This window comes from Podarcis erhardii (assembly GCF_964252035.2).
Source record: "Podarcis erhardii genome assembly, chromosome: 11".
NCBI classification, from domain to species: Eukaryota; Metazoa; Chordata; class Lepidosauria; order Squamata; family Lacertidae; genus Podarcis; species Podarcis erhardii.
The window spans coordinates 40,797,846-40,818,082 of NC_138501.1; the positions used below are offsets into that span (position 1 = coordinate 40,797,846).

Here is a 20,237-nt window from a genome sequence, read left to right on the forward strand (position 1 = left end):
TGCTTGCCGTAGCTTACAGGTGGAGTGCATGTTTTGCAAAATGTCCAAAGTCCAGGCCCCAGCATCTCCCGTTAACAGTTTTGAATTTGGGGACTGGGAAGGGCTTTTTGGTCCCAAGAACTGGAAGGTCAACCCTCAGCTGGAACAATACAGCTCTAGGCTACGTGGTCCAGTGGTTTGACTTGCTATAGCAGCTTCATGTGTTGAACAAAATGCAGGTGGTTCCAGTTTCTCTATGCCCAATTTCTTCAGGTAGAAGGGTGGGGGGGAATCTCTGCTTTATAGGTTGGAGAGCTGCTTCCCATTGCAAGAACTAACATTATGTAAAGGAAGCATGATAGGATGGTAAAGCCCAGTGCCCAGAATTCCTTGGGGAAAAGGATTTGCTTCAAAACTGCTTTAAAGGTATTGGGTGTAAGCAGCCCTAGTTTTCCATACTTTAGGGAGAATTCCAGGTCATGTCAAACATGCATCTGGCCTTAGGCATCTTGTTTTGAACAACAGGGCACTGCTATGTGTTTGTTCATGCTGATGATACCCGATGGACTTTGAACAAGAGTGAAATTTATCTGAACTTTCTAAAGTGGATCTAAAAATGGGTCGGAGTGTTGCATTCTTGCAATATATAATTGCATAGCTGAATGCTGCTTTCTGCTTCCTTCTGCAGTCTTTGTAAAAAAATATTGATAACCAATTTTGTTCCTCTGCAAGACAAAACATTCCCCAGCCTTTTTCTAGCCTTTAGAAAGACTCTTGTTGTCTTATGAGGAGCAACAGGAGGTCCAGAGTTTTTTTGCTTTTGGAAAATTTGCAGGGGACATTTGGGTTAAAATGAGTGTGGTCAAATGGGAGGTGCTGCCAAATAATTGAATTTTATGAAGCTGTGGTTCTTTTTAAAAATAGCATAATGTTCATTCCTCTGCTCAGATGACTCTCTATGAAGCCAAAGACTGATTCAACTAATTGCAAAGAAATGCTTTGGCCCAGAAGACCCAACCACAGTGCACTTGCTTTGCTGGCAATGGTGTTAAAAAGTAAACTTATACCCTGCGCATAACATTTTATAATGCACTGTAGTGCAGTCTTAGAAAGGATGGTCAAAACAGATGTGATGTGGAATTGGATTGGATCTCCTGATGCATTTAGTTTTCTTTTTAAAAACCAAGAGCATGGGAGAATTTAGACTGAGGCAGTGGGGCAGCTGGAACAGATGTTTACCCTTCTTCCCTCAGAATTATGTTGTGTCTGTTTTCCTTCCTGCCCCTTGGTGTTAATAGGAGGATCATGAAGAAATTGCCTGTTCCCACATGGGTCCAGTAGCTGCCACAGTTCTGTGCTAGGTTTCTTCCTGCCCCCTTCCAACTGTTGTGTCTCTGGGGAAGGGTGTAGCTCAGTGGTGCACATGCAGAATGTCCCAGATTTAATCCTTGGAATCTCCAGAAAACACTGGGAGAGGCTTCCAGCCTGAAACTCTGGAAAGATGGTACCAGCCTGTGTTGACAATTACTGAGCTGGCTGGACCTGGCTCTGAATAAGACATGTCCCTATGTTTGGTGTTTGTGAAAAAGGGCACAGCCTCACAAGGTGTTTGAATATGTCAAAAGGCTGACTTGCTCTAGCTCTCTTTCAACGCTGGTTTAGAAGTGTTGTTCAGTTCAAACAAAAATACAGTCATACCTTGGAAGCCGGACAGAGTCCGTTCTGGAAGTCCATTCAACTTCCAAAACAGTCAGAAACCAAAGTGCAGCTTCTGATTGGCTGTAGGAGCTTCCTAAAGCCAATCGGAAGCCAAGGAAGCCCCATTGGACATTCGGCTTCCAAAATAATGTTTGAAAACTGGAACAGTCTTTTCCAGGTTTCGATCGTTAGGGAGTCGATTTGTTCGGGAGCCAAGGTGTTCAAGATCCAAGGTATGACTGTAAAATAGAATAAACACAGTGGGGCAACTACGATGCAGCTAGCTTGCCACTCCACTGCAACCAATGCTTGTAATGAATGCTTTTACTTCTGTTGTTTTTCCTTACGGTGCTGCTAGTTAGACTAGACTACCCCTAGGATACAGATAGACCAGTTGTCTGAATCCATAGAAGACATCTTCCTACACTGGAGGAAAGTCCCTGGTCTCTTCCGTGAGATGCCTGCCTGGCTTAGACAGTTTGAACTTGTTTTAAAATCCTGACTTGTTCTGATCTTGCCAATGCCAGTTTCTAGTTTGGATGGTTGCGTGACAATTTTCCTGGGTTAATTGCTGTACAGGGTGGGTGTGGGTGGGGAGGGAGGGGTGATGTGGGGAGAAAAAGAGGCGGGGAGAGCACACAATACTTGTGAGTATCTTGCCCCATCTGAATCAGGCCAGAGGCTCCATGGGAAGAAGTCTTGGAAAAGATCCCACTCAAGAATCTGGAAAGAGGAAACTAGCCAGAGTAGACTGGGCCAGGCTTACAGACCTATGCCTTGGTCTGTAATGATGCAGCTTCCTCTGTGTGTGGGTGTTTTGGAGGATTTTAAGCAGATGGCCATCTGGCATGGATGCTTTAACTGAGATTCCTGCATTGCAGCAGGTTGGCCTTGATGACCCTCAGGGTCCCTTCCCATTCTACCATTTTGTGATGCTATGATTCTGCATGGGCCAATGGGCCCATTTGTTCCAGCATCCGCTTCTCACAGCAGCCAACCCAGGTACCTGTAGGAAACCTGCAAGCAGGATCCCCCAGCACAGGAGCGCTCTGCCTCCCTGTGGTTCCCAGCTTCCCCATTCTAATAAATGGACTCCTTCAGGGTCATGCCTTTTCTTTCTTTCTTTTTTGAAATAATTTTTATTAGTTTACAACAAAAACAAAAACACATACTAATTTCACATCCAATTTTTCACAAATTGTTTCTTTTCTGGACTTCCTTCAGCTTTTCCGTAAATCATCCACAGTCATTATTCAAATTACGCATTCCTTAGGTTTGTATTGTCATTGTTTATACCCTTCTTTTCTATTCCCTTTAAACAATACTTCTCAATTTTTCACAGTGCTTCTTTAAATCCCTTTAGCGTTATCTGTCCCTCACTTATACTTTCCAGATATTCCACAAATTTCCCCCAGTCCTCGATGAACTTTTGGTCTCTTAAATATCTAATCTTCCCGGTCAATTTATCCAACTCAGCATAGTCTAACAGCTTCATTCTCCATTCTTCCACCGTCAGTATTTCCTGTTGTTTCCATTTCTGGGCCAGTAACACTCTTGCAGCTGTCACTGCATATTAGAAAAATTTACAATCTTTTCTCTTTATCTCATTTCCTAGTATTCCTAAGAGAAAGGCCTCTGGTTTCTTTATAAAAGTATATTTTAGAATCTTCTTCAATTCGTTATATATCCTTTCCCAAAAGCCTTTCACTTTCTTACATTCCCACCACATATGGTAAAAAGAGCCTTCTTTATCTTTACATTTCCAACACTTGTTACATGTCTTATACATTTTCGCTAATTTTACCGGTGTTATATACCATCTGTAAAACATTTTCATAACATTTTCTTTTAACGTCATACATGCTGTAAATTTTAAATTTTCTTTCCATAATTTTTCCCAATCCTCGAATTGTATGTTATAGCCAAAATCTCTGGCCCAATGTATCATTACCAACTTAACTTCCTCATCCTTCAAATTCCATTCTAGCAGCAACTTATACATTTTGGATAAAATTTTAAAATCATTATTTATTATTTCAATCTGAAATTTTGAATCCTTGTCAGCATAACCGCCTTCTTTAATATCTTTCCTAAACATTTCATTTATTTGAAAGTAATGCAACCAATCATATACATGTTCTTTAACCTGTTCGTATGATTTCATTTTCCATTTTCCCCCTTCTTTAAATAACAATTGACCATATGTGATCCAATTGCCTTTCATATTAATTTTCTTTATACTCATAACTTCTAATGGAGATAACCAGTGTGGTACTCTAGGTTCTAATAGGTTTTTATACCTATCCCATACTTCAATTAAAGGACCTCGGAAGATGTGGTTCTCAAAACCTTTATGGATTTTCTTTTTCTCATACCATAAATACGCATGCCATCCAAATCTGTTGTCAAACCCCTCTAAGTCCAATAATTCCTTATTTTCTAATTTTATCCAGTCTTTCAACCAGCAAAGGCAAGATGCCTCATAATATAATTTCAAGTCAGGCAGGGCATAGCCTCCTCTTTCTCTCACATCTGTTAGTAACTTAAATTGAATTCTCGGCTTTTTGCCCTGCCAAACATATCTTGAAATCGCTCTTTGCCACTCTTTGAAAATCCTATTCCCCTTAATTATGGGGATAGTCTGAAATAGAAATAACATCTTTGGAAGCACATTCATCTTAATTGTGGATATCCTACCCCAAAATGACAGTTTCATTCTTCCCCACACCTCCAAGTCCTTTCTTATTCCATTCCATACTAGTTCAGGTCATGCCTTTTCAATACGGTCACTAACTGTTTGAACCAATTTAGCAGCATTTCTTTTATTTCTATTCTTTTATTTCCCTTTTCTTCCCTCCCCCTCCCCTTTTATGAAGATTACCTGCTCTGAGACCCCACAGCTAATTCTCCCCTGGCCTCCTCACTGGCCCAAGTAGGACCAATTCAGCCAGCTAGCCCTGGGGATTATCTAATGCCTATTTCCCCTAAATTGATTGCTGAATTTTGAATTTTATTGTTATTCATGTTTCTAAACTGTATTTTATGCTGCTTTTACAATTAAGTGTTTTAAATTTGTTAGCAGCCACCCTGAGCCCAGTTTTTGAACCGGGAAGGGTGGGGTATAAATATAAATTTATTTATTATTATTTATTTCTGTCTGGTAGCCAGATCTATGCCCACTTTGGCTTTCGCTTTATAATGGGAAACTTGTTCCGGTAATGCCAGGTGATTTCTGTTCAGTTCAGCTTTTTTTTTTTTTTTATCAAACCATCAGGCATCACAGAAGATTAAAATGAAAACACTTAAAAAAAAAAAAACTACCTACATAACCCTGGCACAACATTGTCCTGTGCTAAATTGGTACTAATTTGCCTTGCTGCTTCTGCAGAAACAATTCCTGAGCGGACAATAAGGAACAGATTTTGTCTAAAGTTGTTTCTCCCTATGAGGCGGCTTCCAGCCAGAAATAGGCTCCAATACCTACTTTTAAACATTTTTCTCCCCACAGGCTGCTGTCCAGAATTGTACAGGCATTGTGCAATCCATTGGCATTGTGTATATTTCAAGTATATAAACTAGTGGCGTTGCCTGAATATCTACAATTCATTCTCTCTTATCAATTTTTAGAGCCTGTCTGTGTGAAAGAGGATGATCTTTGCTGCTTGAAGTGACCGATTCTCCATCTCCATAGTGAATTGTAGAAGAATGTGGATTAACCAAATTCCCTGCTGTCTATTGGCAGTAGTGCAATTGTGTGTCCTGAACCAATTGGCCCAGTGTCAGGAAACAGGTTGGTATAATCTGATATCTCTCCCTCTCTCATTACATTTTGTACATACATTGCAATGTAGGGTTTGCAGTTTTGAATGAATCTCTGTTTTCCTTGTTTGTTTTCAAAAGTCAAGGTTCTAGGCCATAAGACTATAAAGATTATCTTTAAAAAGAAAAAAAAAAGACTGTAAAGATGATATTGAAAGAGGGTGGATAATACTACAAGCCAGGAATTTAATGGGAGTTGTAGGGAAGGTGGTTGAGAGGCTTTTAAGTGGGCAGAGATTCAGTATAGTCTCTCTAGTTTTTTGATCTGTATCACCAGTTGAGTAAATAGATGCATAAGAAAATTGACCTAAAGCCACTTAATTTTCAAGTTCTATGTAATCTTTTTTGGATATAGATGTTTTGGATATACTTTGCCCAGATTTTTTTAAAAGTGCAGATTTGCAATAACCTTATAATGAAATGTAGATGAAGTACAGAAAGCTAAAAAGGTACATGGCTCCCCTGACATGTTGGTTTCTCTCTACCACCTTATCTCCTCTTCCCCCACTAAATGGGTCAGCCAAGTCAGCAGCTCCTGAGATGAAATCTGCCGTCCCCTAAATCTGCTTAAGACCATGTGGGAGGCGCTATGGTCTAAACCACAGAGCCTTAGGGCTTGCTGATCAGAAGGTCGGTGTTTCGAATCCCTGCGATGGGGTGAGCTCCTTTTTGCTCAGTCCCTGCTCCTGCCAACCTAGCAATTCGAAAGCACGTCAAAGTGCAAGTAGATAAATAGGCACCACTCTGGCGGGAAGGTAACCGGTGTTTCTGTGCGCTGCTCTGGTTTGCCAGAAGCAGCTTAGTCATGCTGGCCACATGACCCGGAAGTTGTACGCCGGCTCCCTTGGCCAATAAAGCGAGATGAGCGCCACAACCCCAGAGTCGTACACGACTGGACCTAACTGTCAGGGGTCCCTTTATATTTACCTTTAAATCTGCTGAGAGCCAGTGTGGTGTAGTGGTTAAGAGCGGTAGACTCGTAATCTGGGGAACCGTGTTCGCTTCCCTGCTCCTCCACATGCAGCTGCTGGGTGACCTTGGGCTAGTCACACCTCTTTGAAGTCTCTCAGCCCCACTCACCTCACAGAGTGTTTGCTGTGGGGGAGGAAGGGAAAGGAGAATGTTAGCCGCTTTGAGACTCCTTCGGGTAGTGATAAAGCGGGATATCAAATCCAAACTACTACTACCCTTCTTCTTCTTCTTCTTCTTCTTCTTCTTCTTCTTCTTCTTCTTCTTCTTCTTCTTCTTGAAAAACCTGCTGTATTGGGCTAATGGCCCATCTAAGACAGCATCCTGGCAGACCAGATACTTGTGGCAAACCAGCAAGCATGATTCAAGCACAAGATCACCCTCCCCTCCTGTGGCTTCTCATGTGGTTTGTGTAGTTTACCTTACGGAAAGCCCAGTTCCGTCTTGAATGATTTTTGGGTATGCAGGCATGTTCTGTGTGTCTGGTTTAGTGGACGGCAGCTGCCAAGGTTGCTGTGCCCCTCGTGGCACCAACAGCATCTGAATGCCAGAAGGAAAAGGAGTTCAACCAAGTTCACTACCTTACTTGGACTGCACGGTGCACATCAAAAGTCATTGTGGGGAAGCCATGTAATTGGTAGTGACTCATTGTGGTGCCTTGGATTATTTTTAAGACCTAATGATGTGGTCAGTTGTACATTAGAGGTAATGCTTTGCTTCTCTTGCCAGCTTGCTTTTGAGCTCTGAAGACTTTTTCAGAGACGAAGAAAAGCCTTCATTTTTGGGAATATGCATGTTTTTCTTTTACGTAAAACATTTGCATATGCTGTCCTGTGAGATGTTTAGTTGGTGATACATCGCGATGTTGAAAAGTTGATATTGCCCAACCCTAACCTCCCCTATTTCTCCAGCATCCAAAGTCTGGAGATGTGCTCCTTCCAGGGGCTTCTTACCCATAGAGCCTAGTGGTGTGGGGCGCCAGTGCACCAAGTTTTGGAGGGCGCCAGGGAAGAGACAGAGGCTGGACGCAGTGCCTCCTGGCATCAGCTCGCTGCCCTCGCCCGCCTCTGCCATGCTGCACCAAAGCAGCGCCTTCATCTGCCGTGCCCACCATGGCACAAAGCGACCAGCTGAGCTGGGAGGCATCGCAGCCAGCCTCCGCCTCTTCCCCATCAGAGGAGCCGCCCTCCAGCCGCTGCCTGCCTCCTCTAGCCCCACCGGCAGCGCCGTCCTCCCTAAAAAACTCTGGGAAACGTGGGGGAGCTTTGCACCACACTGCCAGATATGCTTAAGACAGCCTTGGCTCCTTCTGAGCTTGGAGATACTGCTTAGCCAGCGGCGTAGCGTGGGTTGTCAGCACCCGGGGCAAGGCAAGTAATTTGCGCCCCCTAACCCCTAACCTGCCGCCGCTGCCAGCTTCTTCTTGCTGCTGCCTGGGCTGGTCGGGTGTGGTTCTCTCCCGCGCTCAGCGCTGCGCTGGGCGGCCGCTGCACTGTCCCTCCCCCAGATAGTCCCTCCCTCGCTCTCTCTCCGCACGCCTGGCACCCTCCCCCTCCACAGTGGGCGGCGACCCGGCAGCTCGGATCGGATTCGCACAGCCAGCACTGCAGTGAGAGAGAGTGAGTGAGCCAGGTAGGGGCAGAGAGCTGTGAGTGCGAGCGCGCGCCCCCCCAAAATGTTGCACCCGGTGCGGCTGGCCCCCCCTGCACCCCCCACGCTACACCACTGTGCTTAGCTCAGAGGTTTTCAACCTTATTGAGTCCACGGCCCCCTTGACCAATTACAGTGGTACCTCAGGTTACATACACTTCAGGTTATAGACTCCACTAACCCAGAAGTATAAGAACTTTGCTTCAGGATCAGAACAGAAATCGGGCTCCGGCGGCGCAGTAGCAGCGGGAGGCTCCATTAGCTAAAGTGGTGCTTCAGGTTAAGAACAGTTTCAGGTTAAGTATGTACCTCAGGAACGAATTAAGTACTTAACCTGAGGTACCACTCTACCTTCTTTCTGCAGCACCCCTGTGGGGCTCGGGAGCCCAGTTATGTTACTCCTTGCCTGCAGAGCTAGCAGCCTCTCACCCTTTTTCGAACACCCTCCCTTGTGGAGTGTTTCCTCAGTCTCCTCTCCTCTCCACTCTGCTTGGGTCTCTGAGTCTCTGAGCTGCTCCGCCTGCACCAAAGAAAGGTGTCTCCTCACACTGCCCCACAGGAGACCAACAAGTCCCCCTGGACTTGTCTGGTCATTCCCAACAGCAAGGGCTGCAGGCTGGCTGGCTGGGCTCCCTCACCCGCTTGCTTGCTTACTCTGAGGCCGCCTCAGCTCCTGGCAACCCTGGCCAGAGGCACCATTCGCCTATGGAGTATGTAGCCAGGGCTGCTGCAACAAACAGCTGTGCAAGCCTCTGAGAGGCAGAGATGCAAGAGGGCATCAGATGAGGGAGGGAAGGAAAGAGGGCCAGTGTTGTACACAGCACCCCTGACCCTCATTCAAGGCACCCCAGGGTGCCATGGCACACTGGTTGAAAACCACTGGCCTAGCTAGTTTATAGATTTAGGCAATATAAGATGAAGAAAACCTGGGTAATGAATTAAAAATATAATCAACATTAGAAAACAAGAAAAAGGAAACCAACTACAGTGGTACCTTGGGTTACAGATGCTTCAGGTTACAGACGCTTCAGGTTACAGACACTTCAGGTTACAGACGCTTCAGGTTACCGACTCCGCTAACCCAGAAATAGTACCTCAGGTTAAGAACTTTGCTTCAGGATGAGAACAGAAATCGTGTGGCAGTGGCCCCATTAGCTAAAGTGGTACCTCAGGTTAAGAACAGATTCAGGTTAAGAACAGACCTCCGGAACGAATTAAGTTCTTAACCTGAGGTACCGCTGTACTACAGTGTTTTTTTTAATCTTATTTCTTTTTTGTAGTACTAAAAAAACTAAAAGCTGCAAGGTGGGAGCCTTTGAGTTATGTGGGGAGCGAGGTGAACTTTCAGTACATCCTCAGTTGTTTTACTCCCAGCCTGCCCGCCCCCTCAAACCATGAAACTTTATTCAGTGCAGCTGAAGATTGACCACTTGGATAATAGTCAAGCTTCTAGCTGTGTTTAAAAGGAATGAGGCATTTTACAAGGCGCAAGAAGCCAAAACACATTCCTGTCCAGCCGTTTCCCTGGGTTGAGATGCTTGGTGAATGCATTCTGTAGCAACATATTGAAAAGATCAGGCAGCTGTCCTCATGGGTATAAAGGACACTCTTTTTTTAGCTCTTAAACAAAACTGAACAAAATGGTTTTCCTGGCTTCATGTCAGAAGTCTCCATGTGGCCTAGTTTACAGAAGGCAATTCTCTATGTGAAGGCATCCTATATTTGAAGGGTTAACTGGTCCAGTTCTGGCTTAAATATAAATAACGATATTTATGGAGGAAGAGCCAAGGGTCCATTGATTGGCTGTGATTATGCTCCTGTTTGCTTTGCATTCAGTGTGCTTTGATTTCTGGTTTGGGAAACAGTGGGCACAAAATGTCAGCCACAATCCATATGGAATACTGTGTTTTGATGAGTTTCCCCCCTAAATCAGATGCAATCCCAATGGAGAAAAAGAACAGCCCAGCTATGTTTTATTTATTAATTATAATGTTATTTTTGTTCATGGTACAGCAGATAAATTCTGAGAAAACAATTATTACAACAGTAAACAACAAATAACTTGTCCTGATGAAATCACAGACTTTTATCATGCCATACCCAGCTATGTTTTAAGCTGGTGGAGTGTACGCAATCAAAGTCAGAATTTAGACAGCAGATTGACAGCAGGTCACAAGCCTTCCTCGCTATAGTGGCATGCATTTTATTTCTGTTTTATTTTGCAAATTTAAAACCACTTCAAAGCCCGAGGCCATCAAAGCCCGAGGACATCTTGCTGGTATGCAGCAAGAATCTTAAAATGATATCTATCTCTATATACAGACACAAACAAATTCTAGAAACAAAACCGTTTCTACAAACTCTAAAAACAATTAAAACCATACTGAACTAATTTGGGTTGGGGCTATATGTAGAATGGGAGCTGAGAGCTGCTCAATTAACCACTGTACTTTTTCTTAAACAAGGTACAAATAGTCAATTGGTTCCTTTAACTGAAGAAAGTTTCAGTTCTAGATAAACTTAAAGGAACTTTGGCACACACAGATGAGTTTACACATAAAGCAGATAGTAAAATACTTCCTGTATTTTATTCTACTTTTTGGTTGTGGTTTGTGGCTTGGCGGTTTGTGGCTTCTGCTACAATATAGTAACTTGTGTCCCCCCCCCCCCCAATTAGTTACCAGCGTTGGTTGGTATTTAGAGTCCAAGCAGCAACTTCCAACCCTTTGCAGCCCCGGGGACACATTTGGAAGTCTTATGAAACTGTTGGTGGTAGAATGGAGATCCGTTCAGGGACAGAGTGAAAGAAAGCAAAGGATGGAAGAGAGAGATTGAGGTGGGACTCCACAAGAAATCTTCATGTGAGGGGAAAAGTAAGGCCTCTTTAAAGGGGCCCAAAGCTTTTCTAAGGAGAAAAGTGCCACCTTAAATGCTCAAGAAGCTTGCTGTCCTGGCAGTGGATGGACATTAAAGGTTTAAAATGGTGCCAGACAGCAACAGTTTGTCTAAATTGAAATTGTGGAGTTGGAAGGGACCCTGGGGATCATCTAGTCCAGCAGTTTTCAATCTGTGGGTTCCCAGATGATGTTGGACTACAACTCCCATCATCCCTGAGCTCTGGCCTTGCTAGCTAGGGGTAATGGGAGTTAACATCTGGGAACCCACAGGTTGAGAACCGCTGATCTAGTCCAACCCACTGCAATGCAGGAATATGTAGCTGTCCCTTACGGGGATTGAACCTGCAACCATGGCATTGTCAGCCCCATGTTCTGACCAGCTGAACTATGGCTTTAAAAATGCATCTTTCTAGGTCTCTCGGACTCTTGCTTAGTAATTACGAGGAGGAGAAAAAGTAAAGAGTGCTATTTAGGGTTCTCATACCATGCCTTAACACCTCTAGAAGAAGTCCAGTGTTCTTTTGTTTACTTCAAATTTACACATAAGGGAGGATGGTCAGAGATTTACACTGGAAGGAGACAATCGCCTGGGCCTACCAGGTGTTACAAATCAGCTGGCTAGGAATGTGATGGAGTCTCTTCTTTTCTCTTCTCCAGGCCAAAACAGAGGTATCTTCTCAGGGGTGCTTTGTTACATTGGGGAACCCCCTTCCCCTCTTTTTTGCCACCAATTTCCCCAGCCCCCCAACCTCCCATCCACTTGAATTTAGCAGCAGGAATGGTTTGGGCTATGTTGTTTTCCAAGCTTCCCAGTGGTGCATGTTGCTGTCAGTTACTGAAAAGGGGAGGGGAAATGGAGCTTGGCATGGTGTTGATGTAGCATCCGGAGGGTTGGTTTGGTTCAGGCTCTGCACCTGCACTGCACCAAGTTCCCCACTGACTTGCCCCTCTCCTTCTCAGTAAATGGCAGTGACACAGGGTGATAGGAAGCCAGGTCTGGAACACAGCCAGTCACAGTTGTTGCTGGAAATTTGGGTGGGACCCATATATTGCCCAATCCTGCATGGAATAATTCTGCACTTGTGTGGCCATTTCCCCCCAAGTCAAATTCCTTTAAAGCACCATGACTTTAGACACTAAAATAATTAGAACTGTGTTTACTTGTTCAATAATTGTTTTTTATTACAGCTTTCCCCAAAGAATCCTGGAAGCTAAAAGAATATGGCAAGTGGGCTGAGTATTATCGCTTAGGGATCACTAGCACCCCCTCACAGTTGCAACTCACAGGGTTCCCCCAGGACAGGGAGCGACTATCCAAGCAGCTTGTCCATGGTGTAAATATGCTTCAAATGTGTTTGGAATATTTGAGCGTCCTGGCTAGACTGCTAAACAGCTGCAAGTGTTTTTTAAAGTTGCAGACTGTCCTTCATTTCCTCCTGTTGGAAAATGTGTTTGTAAACAGGAATGTCGGATTTGAGTTTGATTTTATTTCAGATTTCAGAGCATGGATTTCTACTGCTGTTCCATTAATGTTCAATTATCTATAGGGGAAAATAATAATGATACTGTTCAGTAACATTCATGTTCAACCTCATTTGTGTTGTAATTCCAGATCCGTCACACACACCTCAGAATTTGACATGTGTAACACACGACTTCAAAACGGTTAGCTGCACATGGACAACTGCCTCCGCAGCTAGTCATGGAGTGGAGTATTCTTTCTGTCACAGTGGCAGGTAACACTGATACCCTTTCTTTCTTGGGCATGAGGCCATATAAGCTATGTTCCTGGGTGAAATTTGTAGTCATTGTTTAGTAAGCTAGAGGATGGAAGAGCCATAGCTCAGTGGAGGAACATCTGCCTTGTGAGCAGAAGGTCTCAGGTTCAATCCCCCAGAATCTCCAGGTAGGCCTGGAAGAGACTCTTGCCTGATATTTTGGAGGGCTGCTGCCAGTCAGTGTAGACAGTCCTGAGCTAGATGGACCCAATGGTCTGACTCAATATAAGGCAGCTTCCAGTGTTCCTAAGCTGGAGTAGAGAAGAGCTGAACTATAGATCCACAGCTTGGATCTCATCACTGTCATGAACCCCAAAGGTGGCTTTAGGCCTCAACCCCCCAATCTGCAATATATGGAAAAGCAGTGCTGTCTTGACTTACTGCAGACAATGTTAGTTGTGGAACAGGTGGGCATGGCTTGTGAGGAATAGCCTGCCGGTTCAAGTCTGACCTATAGGCTAGGGTTTCCTCATACCTGTTTTAACCATTCCTTCTCTTGGGAAACATCCTCAAAACCGGCCAAGTGCCAACCAGGAAGAACAAACATCCAGGGCTCCCCCCGCCCCAGTTCTGGCATCTCTCAGGTGAGCACCATTGCCATTCTAAGAACGAGGGAGGTGTTCATGGTGAGTTCTGGCACCTCTTTTTCTAGAAAAACAACACTGCAAACTTCCAAAGATAAAGATCATTGGAACAGATCCATATGGCCTTTGCCAGAACTTTCATCCCCATCCACTGGCTAAACTCACCCAAGCGACAGCAGTAAGGCAATCTGAGGATACCTCTGCATTATCAACCAACTAGCCAAGTCGAGACAAGTCAAGTGCGAGGTCAAGTGTGTTTAGCAAACAAGCCACAGCATGGTTGCCGAGCAGCCTGACTTTGTCAGATAAGGGCTTGGTTCCGATTAAATCTCACGCTACTCGTTCCACTGTATGACACTGAGCAGGTGGAAATGGCAGTGAAGCGCAATCACAGCAGCGGAAGAGAAACTTTGGTGTGAAGTATAGGGAATACTGTCTTAGTACTCCTGGCATCATATGGACACCAAGTTATTTCCATTCCTACATTTTAATATGACTTTATTGTCAGCATTTTCTGTAAGCCATTCTCAGAACCTTTTGGGACCACAGCCATAAATAACTAAAAGAGAGCCAAGGATCTGAATGGCTATATGCAGCCCGTGTTGAGGGGTGAATCTGGGACTTTCTTACATGCACATGTATGGGCTATTATCTAGATATGACAAGAAAAGTTTGATCTAGGCCAGAGTCTGCTGCAAACCCCATCTCATTTGTCCTATCAAACAGTGTGGATCTGATTTAAATCAAATCGATATAAATCACAATTTAAATCACTAGTCAGCAAGACTTGATTTAAATCATTTTTTCACAGAAAGACTCATTCTTGCTGGTATAATCTTAATATTTACAACCAGATGAAGGTTTCATTTTTGGAATAGTAAATTTTCAGAGTAGCTTTTACAGTTATATCAAAAATTACTGATTTGGTTATACTATTAGAATTACATAGACCGATAATTATGAAATTATTGTGAGGTTTAATAAGTTAACTGTTTATATTTGGACAACTTTTCTGCTGTACTTTCTGCTGGAAGGAGAAAAATATCATTTCCTTAATAACAATTTAAACTATTTATTTAACTAAAACAATAACATCATAGCATATGTATCCATGTTTGCTAATTGATGTGGTTAAACAGTTTTTTTTATTTTATTTTAAAAAAACCTTAGACTGAGTTTTAGCACACATTAAAAACTTAAAACAAATCCTTATTTCCTTTGGACTATAATGTAACTTAAATAGAAAACTATCTTTAGGAAGATTTTTCCTCAAAAGCATTTTATTTTAAAAATCTGATTTAAACCAAAAAAAGGTTGATTTAAATAAAAAAAAATCTGATTTTTTGAAAATTATTTTTTAAAATCAATGATTTTTATCCACGCTATCAAACCAGTCCATGGCAAGGGTGTGCAATTCAGTCTAAAGGATCTCTAAACCCTTTCTGAGGACTTTTCGAGTGCAACATTTACAAGCTGAGCAAGGGGAAATATTTACTGAGGGATTGCTCGCTCACTCTTTTTCTTCCTGGAACACTGTAAAACTGCTTGAAGAGCAGCTCCAAAGTACAGCACCTGCAGGTTTTTGTTTTTGTTTTAAATGCTTTTAAAAATGGTGTAGGGAAAGGGGGGGAAATGAGGAAGCTTCTTCTGTAATTGAACATATATTAAAGGGAAATGTATGTCTTCTTAAAAAAGGCTCAGCAATACCAAAAAAAATGTCTCAGCAGTACAACATTTTCTACCTACAATAGGCCCTTTGTATGTAAAATTACATAAGAAACTGTGAAATGGCTTTCTGCGCTTTTTTCCAAATATTTTAAAAATGGCTGTGTACATCGTGTGTCAGGGCTGCAGTGTTCAAGCAAGTGAAAGAGAATAAGGTGCTGTACATATACCTCAATTTGTTTTGTTTTTTAGTGTGTCCCTGTCCCCCCGTCCCCCCACAGATTTTTAAAGGATTTCTCTGGAGTTATCCTTAAAAAATCTGCACAAGAAGGTGCAAGGCCGGCTTCAACACATCCACAAGTGAAGGACGGCAGTACAGACTGAGATAGATTTGCCCATCCCTTGCTGTGCACCCTGAACTATGGCTCCCATCCCCAGATATTAGTATGGGGGGGTATCAATGACGGGGGGGAGCAGGGGCGCCGACTTATAAAAAATATTGGGGCGGGGGCCCATACCGACTTATAAAAAATATTGGGGGGGCCCAAGACCTCCAAACCGCTGCTGCTGGGGGAACGAAAGGGGCGAGCCCCGGACTGCCCCGACCTTAAGTGAACCTGTGAGGGCCCGCCCTTTGCGGCAGCCGATTGGCTGCCGCTGTGGGCGGTGAATATTAATGAGCTAGGGGGAATCCCCGCTTCTCGCGGGGCTGACGCCAGCCCCGCGAGATTGTTGATGGGTTGAGAGCCCGCAACCCCACCCCCTCTCTAGATCGGGAGTGGCTTTGTTTTAACTCATTACTGAATGTATTTTAAAAGGTAACTATCGTCAAACAAGGAAAATAAAAAATACCAACATAATTTTGTGATTTTACAAAGCATAATATAACTAATAATTTTCTTAAATTATTGGGGGGGCAGAGCCCCCCCAAACGAATTTTTGAGGGGGCTCGGGCCCCCTCAGGCCCCATGGAGTCGGCGCCTATGGGGGGGAGAATAACTTGGGATAGGTGGGTACTCACCCAGCATTTTGCACAAGTTTTCCTAGATCTCTTTTGGGATTTGGTTAATCACCGTGATGAAATAAACATAGATTTTATTCCTGTGGCAAAATTTCCTGGCTTCTTCCCTCGTTAGCTGCTCTGATTTAAAAACAAAACAAAAATGAAGGAGACAGCTGGAACATTTTGCCACGTAAATGCAATTTCTGCTTTGTTCATACATTTACAACAACACATTTTAAACTTTCGCTTTAACACCGCTAAGTGCATAATTTGGGCGGTGAAGGTGTTTGCTCATACGCAGTAAGTTTCAATTCTGAATTATAAATTATTGCAATATGTTTGATGTTTTAACCCAGTCAGATAGGCGGGGTATAAATAAATAAATAATATTTTTATTTATATTTTTATTTATTTTTTATTATTATTTTGGCAGGCCTTGATATGGAGATACCATGACAGGGAAGATTGGCTCTCTGTAGGCTACTTTGTTGTTGATTTTGCTGTTTTTCCATGAACTGTTTTTAAAATGCTTGATTGCAGCCCGTCCCTACCTGAGTTGTGACATCACTAATTTCACCTTCATTTCCCCCACCCCTCCAGGACTTCCTGCTTAACAACAAAGGAGAAAACGGCGCAGATTGATAAACTGATCTCATTTGCCTCTAATCAAATAAAGATATCCACCGTGAGTCAGTCTGGAAAAGTGATAGCCGAAAACACATTTGAGCTGACTGATAAGGATATTGGTAAGCTTATGCTGTCTTTATACAAAGTCTGGCCTTTCTTCTACACTGTTAACAAGCTGGCTCAGGCTGATGACATCTCAGTTCATCATTAAGCCCAAGATACATCCAAGCCTTTGGGCAGCTCACAGAACCTTTCCATTCCTCCTCTTTACTCTGAGCTCCTATAATAAGTTAGAGCACTGAAGTTTCCTTTAAACCATGTTTCCTTTAATCAGAAAATCTACAATACACCCTGTGGGTCAAACAACCAGGGGAACATAAATGAAGTAGAGGCTATATTTCACCTAAAGGCCTAGTTTTTGGATAGGGGACCTATGGCCATCCATAGGTTGTTAGACTCCCAATTTCTATCTGGCCTAGTTAACATGATGAATAATGTTATGGCTGTGAGAGCCATATTTTGGCTCACTGTGAGCCTATATAAAAATGTAACAGCCACGTTTGAGATAGTTGCATGGGTTAGGGTCCCATGAACTGTAGATGTTATGCAGAGTTCCCTGTGCAACTCCCTCCCTGTGGGCTTTTTCATGTGGGTACAGAATTCTAAGCCAGGCTAGATTGGACCTCTCTATCCATATGGAAGGTGCCTGTTCCTGGTCTTCTATCTCATGCACATGTGAAGTGAAGCAGGGTGGCTAACAAGCAGAGGGCCTCATTGGTGGTGGCACCTCAGCTTTGGAACAGCCTCCCCAGATAGGATCTCCTGTGTGTCTTCTCTGTGATATTTTTGGCACCAGCTGACAACCTTTTTAATCATCCAGTCTGTACAATTATTTTATGCTGTGTCTGACACAGATGGCAGAAAACCTTCTTCTGATTGGTTTTTAATGATGTGGATATAATGTTTTGCTTGTAAGCTACAAAGCTTGTTAAGTTACAACTGGGGAATGTTTATTGATGGGCAGGTCTACACATCTGATAAATAAATAAAAAATTAGTGTGCAGCCATGCCTTTTCTCAATCTCTGTCTGTCGTTCAGGACATAGGGTGTTGCATAGAAAAGTTATTTGTTAGGGTTTTAAAATTTGATGGTCTCGGATTTCAGTGTGTAGCACAAAGTGTGTGAGTGTGTTTGTATGTAATCATCGTAACCCCAGAAGTATAATCTGCTTTGGGGCTTTGCTCTGCATAAAACCATATTGCAATTTCTGTTTAAGAATGGAAAAGGGAGAGTTCTCCATGTTGAGAATACAGAGGTTGTGGGAAGTGTAGAAGTGATTTTCTGTCTTGGAATTCAGCCAGGCAGTAATCTTCCACAAAAGCACCTCATTTTTCATAATAATTTGGCCTCTAATTATATGTTTGGAAGTAGCCCAATATTGTGTGAGCATAAAGCGCTCTCTCTTCCCCACCGCTCTCTCTAGCTTTTGAAACAGTAATGTTTGACAATGCTGTAATGTTCAGCAGTACAGGTTTTTCAGGGTCTTGCTATATAAGAGCATGGCTTGGACGCTGCTGCCTGCCTTGAGGTACTTATAGCAGATCTAAGTTGAAAGAGGCTATTGTGCTCTTTGAGTGCAGTCTGGCCAGAGCTGAGCGCTTGCAAATTCCATAGTCGCCAACCATGTGCTTAACTCTCTTCTGTTGGAATCAGTGGAACTTAGCTGTGCTTTAAACTTCTCCTGCCTGGGCTGTGCCCCCTATTTAATAGGAAACTTACTGTAGGGCAGGGATGGGCCAACTTCAGACTAGTGAGATCTACTTTATTTCTATACCAGAAGATCCACCTAGTGCATGTTTTTTTCTCTGCTTTTTAAGTCTATCCTGAGTTGCTCTCATCAGCTGATACATTCCTTTTGAGAGTTGCATCAAGCTGGCTCATGTAAAGGGTCAGGCACACTGTGAAAAAATATATATTGGGGAAACCTTAAAAAAACCAGTTTGGGGAATTCATGTTTTTCCGCACTGGGCAATAAGTGGAACTCTCCTTGTGGTAGAAAAACAGCTGAGGACATCCAACCTTATGAATAAGCACAAAGGTTTCATGTAAATAATTTTTTAAAAACTCAGATTGGGGAGGAGAAGCAGGAATTATGTGGTGTTCTTGCAACTGTTATTGGCACTGAATTAGTTCTGAATTGGGTTCCTGTCCCTTTCTCTTCCCCACACAGCCCTTGTCCCTCCCACCCCACTGATTCACAATCTGACTGCCAACTTCTCAACTGACATATTGACTCTGGAGTGGTACGATGGTGGCTCAGCCTTTCCAATGGAGATGGAAGCTACTTGGCAAATTCAGATCCTGCGTAAAGATCCCATGGAAGAAGTTGCACTAGTACGTGGTCCATCTCTCTCTCTCTCTCTCTCTCTCTCTCTCTCTCTGTGTGTGTGTGTGTGTGTGTGTGTGTGTGTGTGTCTGATGGCCTATCTCTTTTTCTCAACTTTATATTCCAATGCTTTCCAAAAAATGAAGTGCCAATTGTATTGCTTGAATTCATTCTTTGTATATGTAGAGATTGTGGTTAATGTCAGATATGGGCTAGGAAGATCTGGATTCAAATCTCTCTCTCTCTCTCTCTCTCTCTCTCTCTCTCTCTCTCCATACACACACGAAACTCACTAGGTGATCTTGGAACAATTGTGGCCTGTCAGCCTAACCTACTTCATATGGGTAGAGAAACACACCAAACAGCATGTCAGATTCATGCTCAATTCAGTTTCATTGAATTGAGAGCTTTTTTCATACACTGCTTAGAAGTTATTATAATTAAACTGAGTATATACATTGTTTAAATAAATAAGTAAGTAGATATCTGCAGCTTATTAGCCAGAATCTTAAACCTAACCTGAAAATACCAATAGGAAGCAGAAATGTGCAGGTTTTCTATACACAAAGGCACACAGTGACATTTCTTTTACATCTTTAGGAGACCTATCACTCCAACTTAACTCGTGAGGACAGCCTCCTCCGGTGGAGCTGGAAATCAGACCTGGATTTTCAGTGCACCACACACTATGTCAAGATCCGCTGTTTTTTCCGCGAGGACACATATCCTGGGGACAAGAAGTGGAGTGAATGGAGCCAGCTCGCAAATATTCCCGGTAAGATGCTCAAAATGGGAACAAAAATTGTGAGTCCCGATGCACAGGATGATTGGTGTGTTGAATGAATGAAGGGTGCTGCAAAATAAGTTATGTTTCTATGATTCTGTGAAAACCCTCAAGCATCCCTGAGGCGAGGGCTGGTGACCTCTTCTTGCAGATTTGAGAGTGTATTGCCCTCCTTTTTCACAATGTAAATGGGTAAGCAATATTTGTTTGCCTGACCGGGTATTTCAGAACGTCTTGCTGGGTGTGGGCTCCATATTTTTGCTACTATATTGACAAAGGACCCATTCCCTTTTCCTGAGATGAAATGAAACGACTCCTCAAACACACAATCTGTAGAGAAAACGAGGACAAAGAATGCAGTTGTTTGAAAACTGCTGATTGGAAACAATTCCTTCCTC

The 20,237-nt window shown here is 43.1% G+C and overlaps 1 protein-coding gene across 1 annotated transcript in view; it reads left to right on the forward strand.

Annotated features, from left to right (window-relative positions):
• The window catches only part of LIFR (LIF receptor subunit alpha), a 93,999-nt gene that overhangs the window by 31,383 nt on the left and 42,379 nt on the right, over positions 1-20,237 (forward strand). Inside the window, exons 2-6 of the mRNA XM_081881748.1 lie at positions 5,305-5,467; positions 12,625-12,748; positions 16,643-16,788; positions 18,900-19,063; positions 19,656-19,830. Of these exons, the coding sequence (XP_081737874.1) occupies positions 5,383-5,467; positions 12,625-12,748; positions 16,643-16,788; positions 18,900-19,063; positions 19,656-19,830 (694 nt within the window). The 5' untranslated portion in view covers positions 5,305-5,382. The remainder of the gene's footprint in view (positions 1-5,304; positions 5,468-12,624; positions 12,749-16,642; positions 16,789-18,899; positions 19,064-19,655; positions 19,831-20,237) is intronic.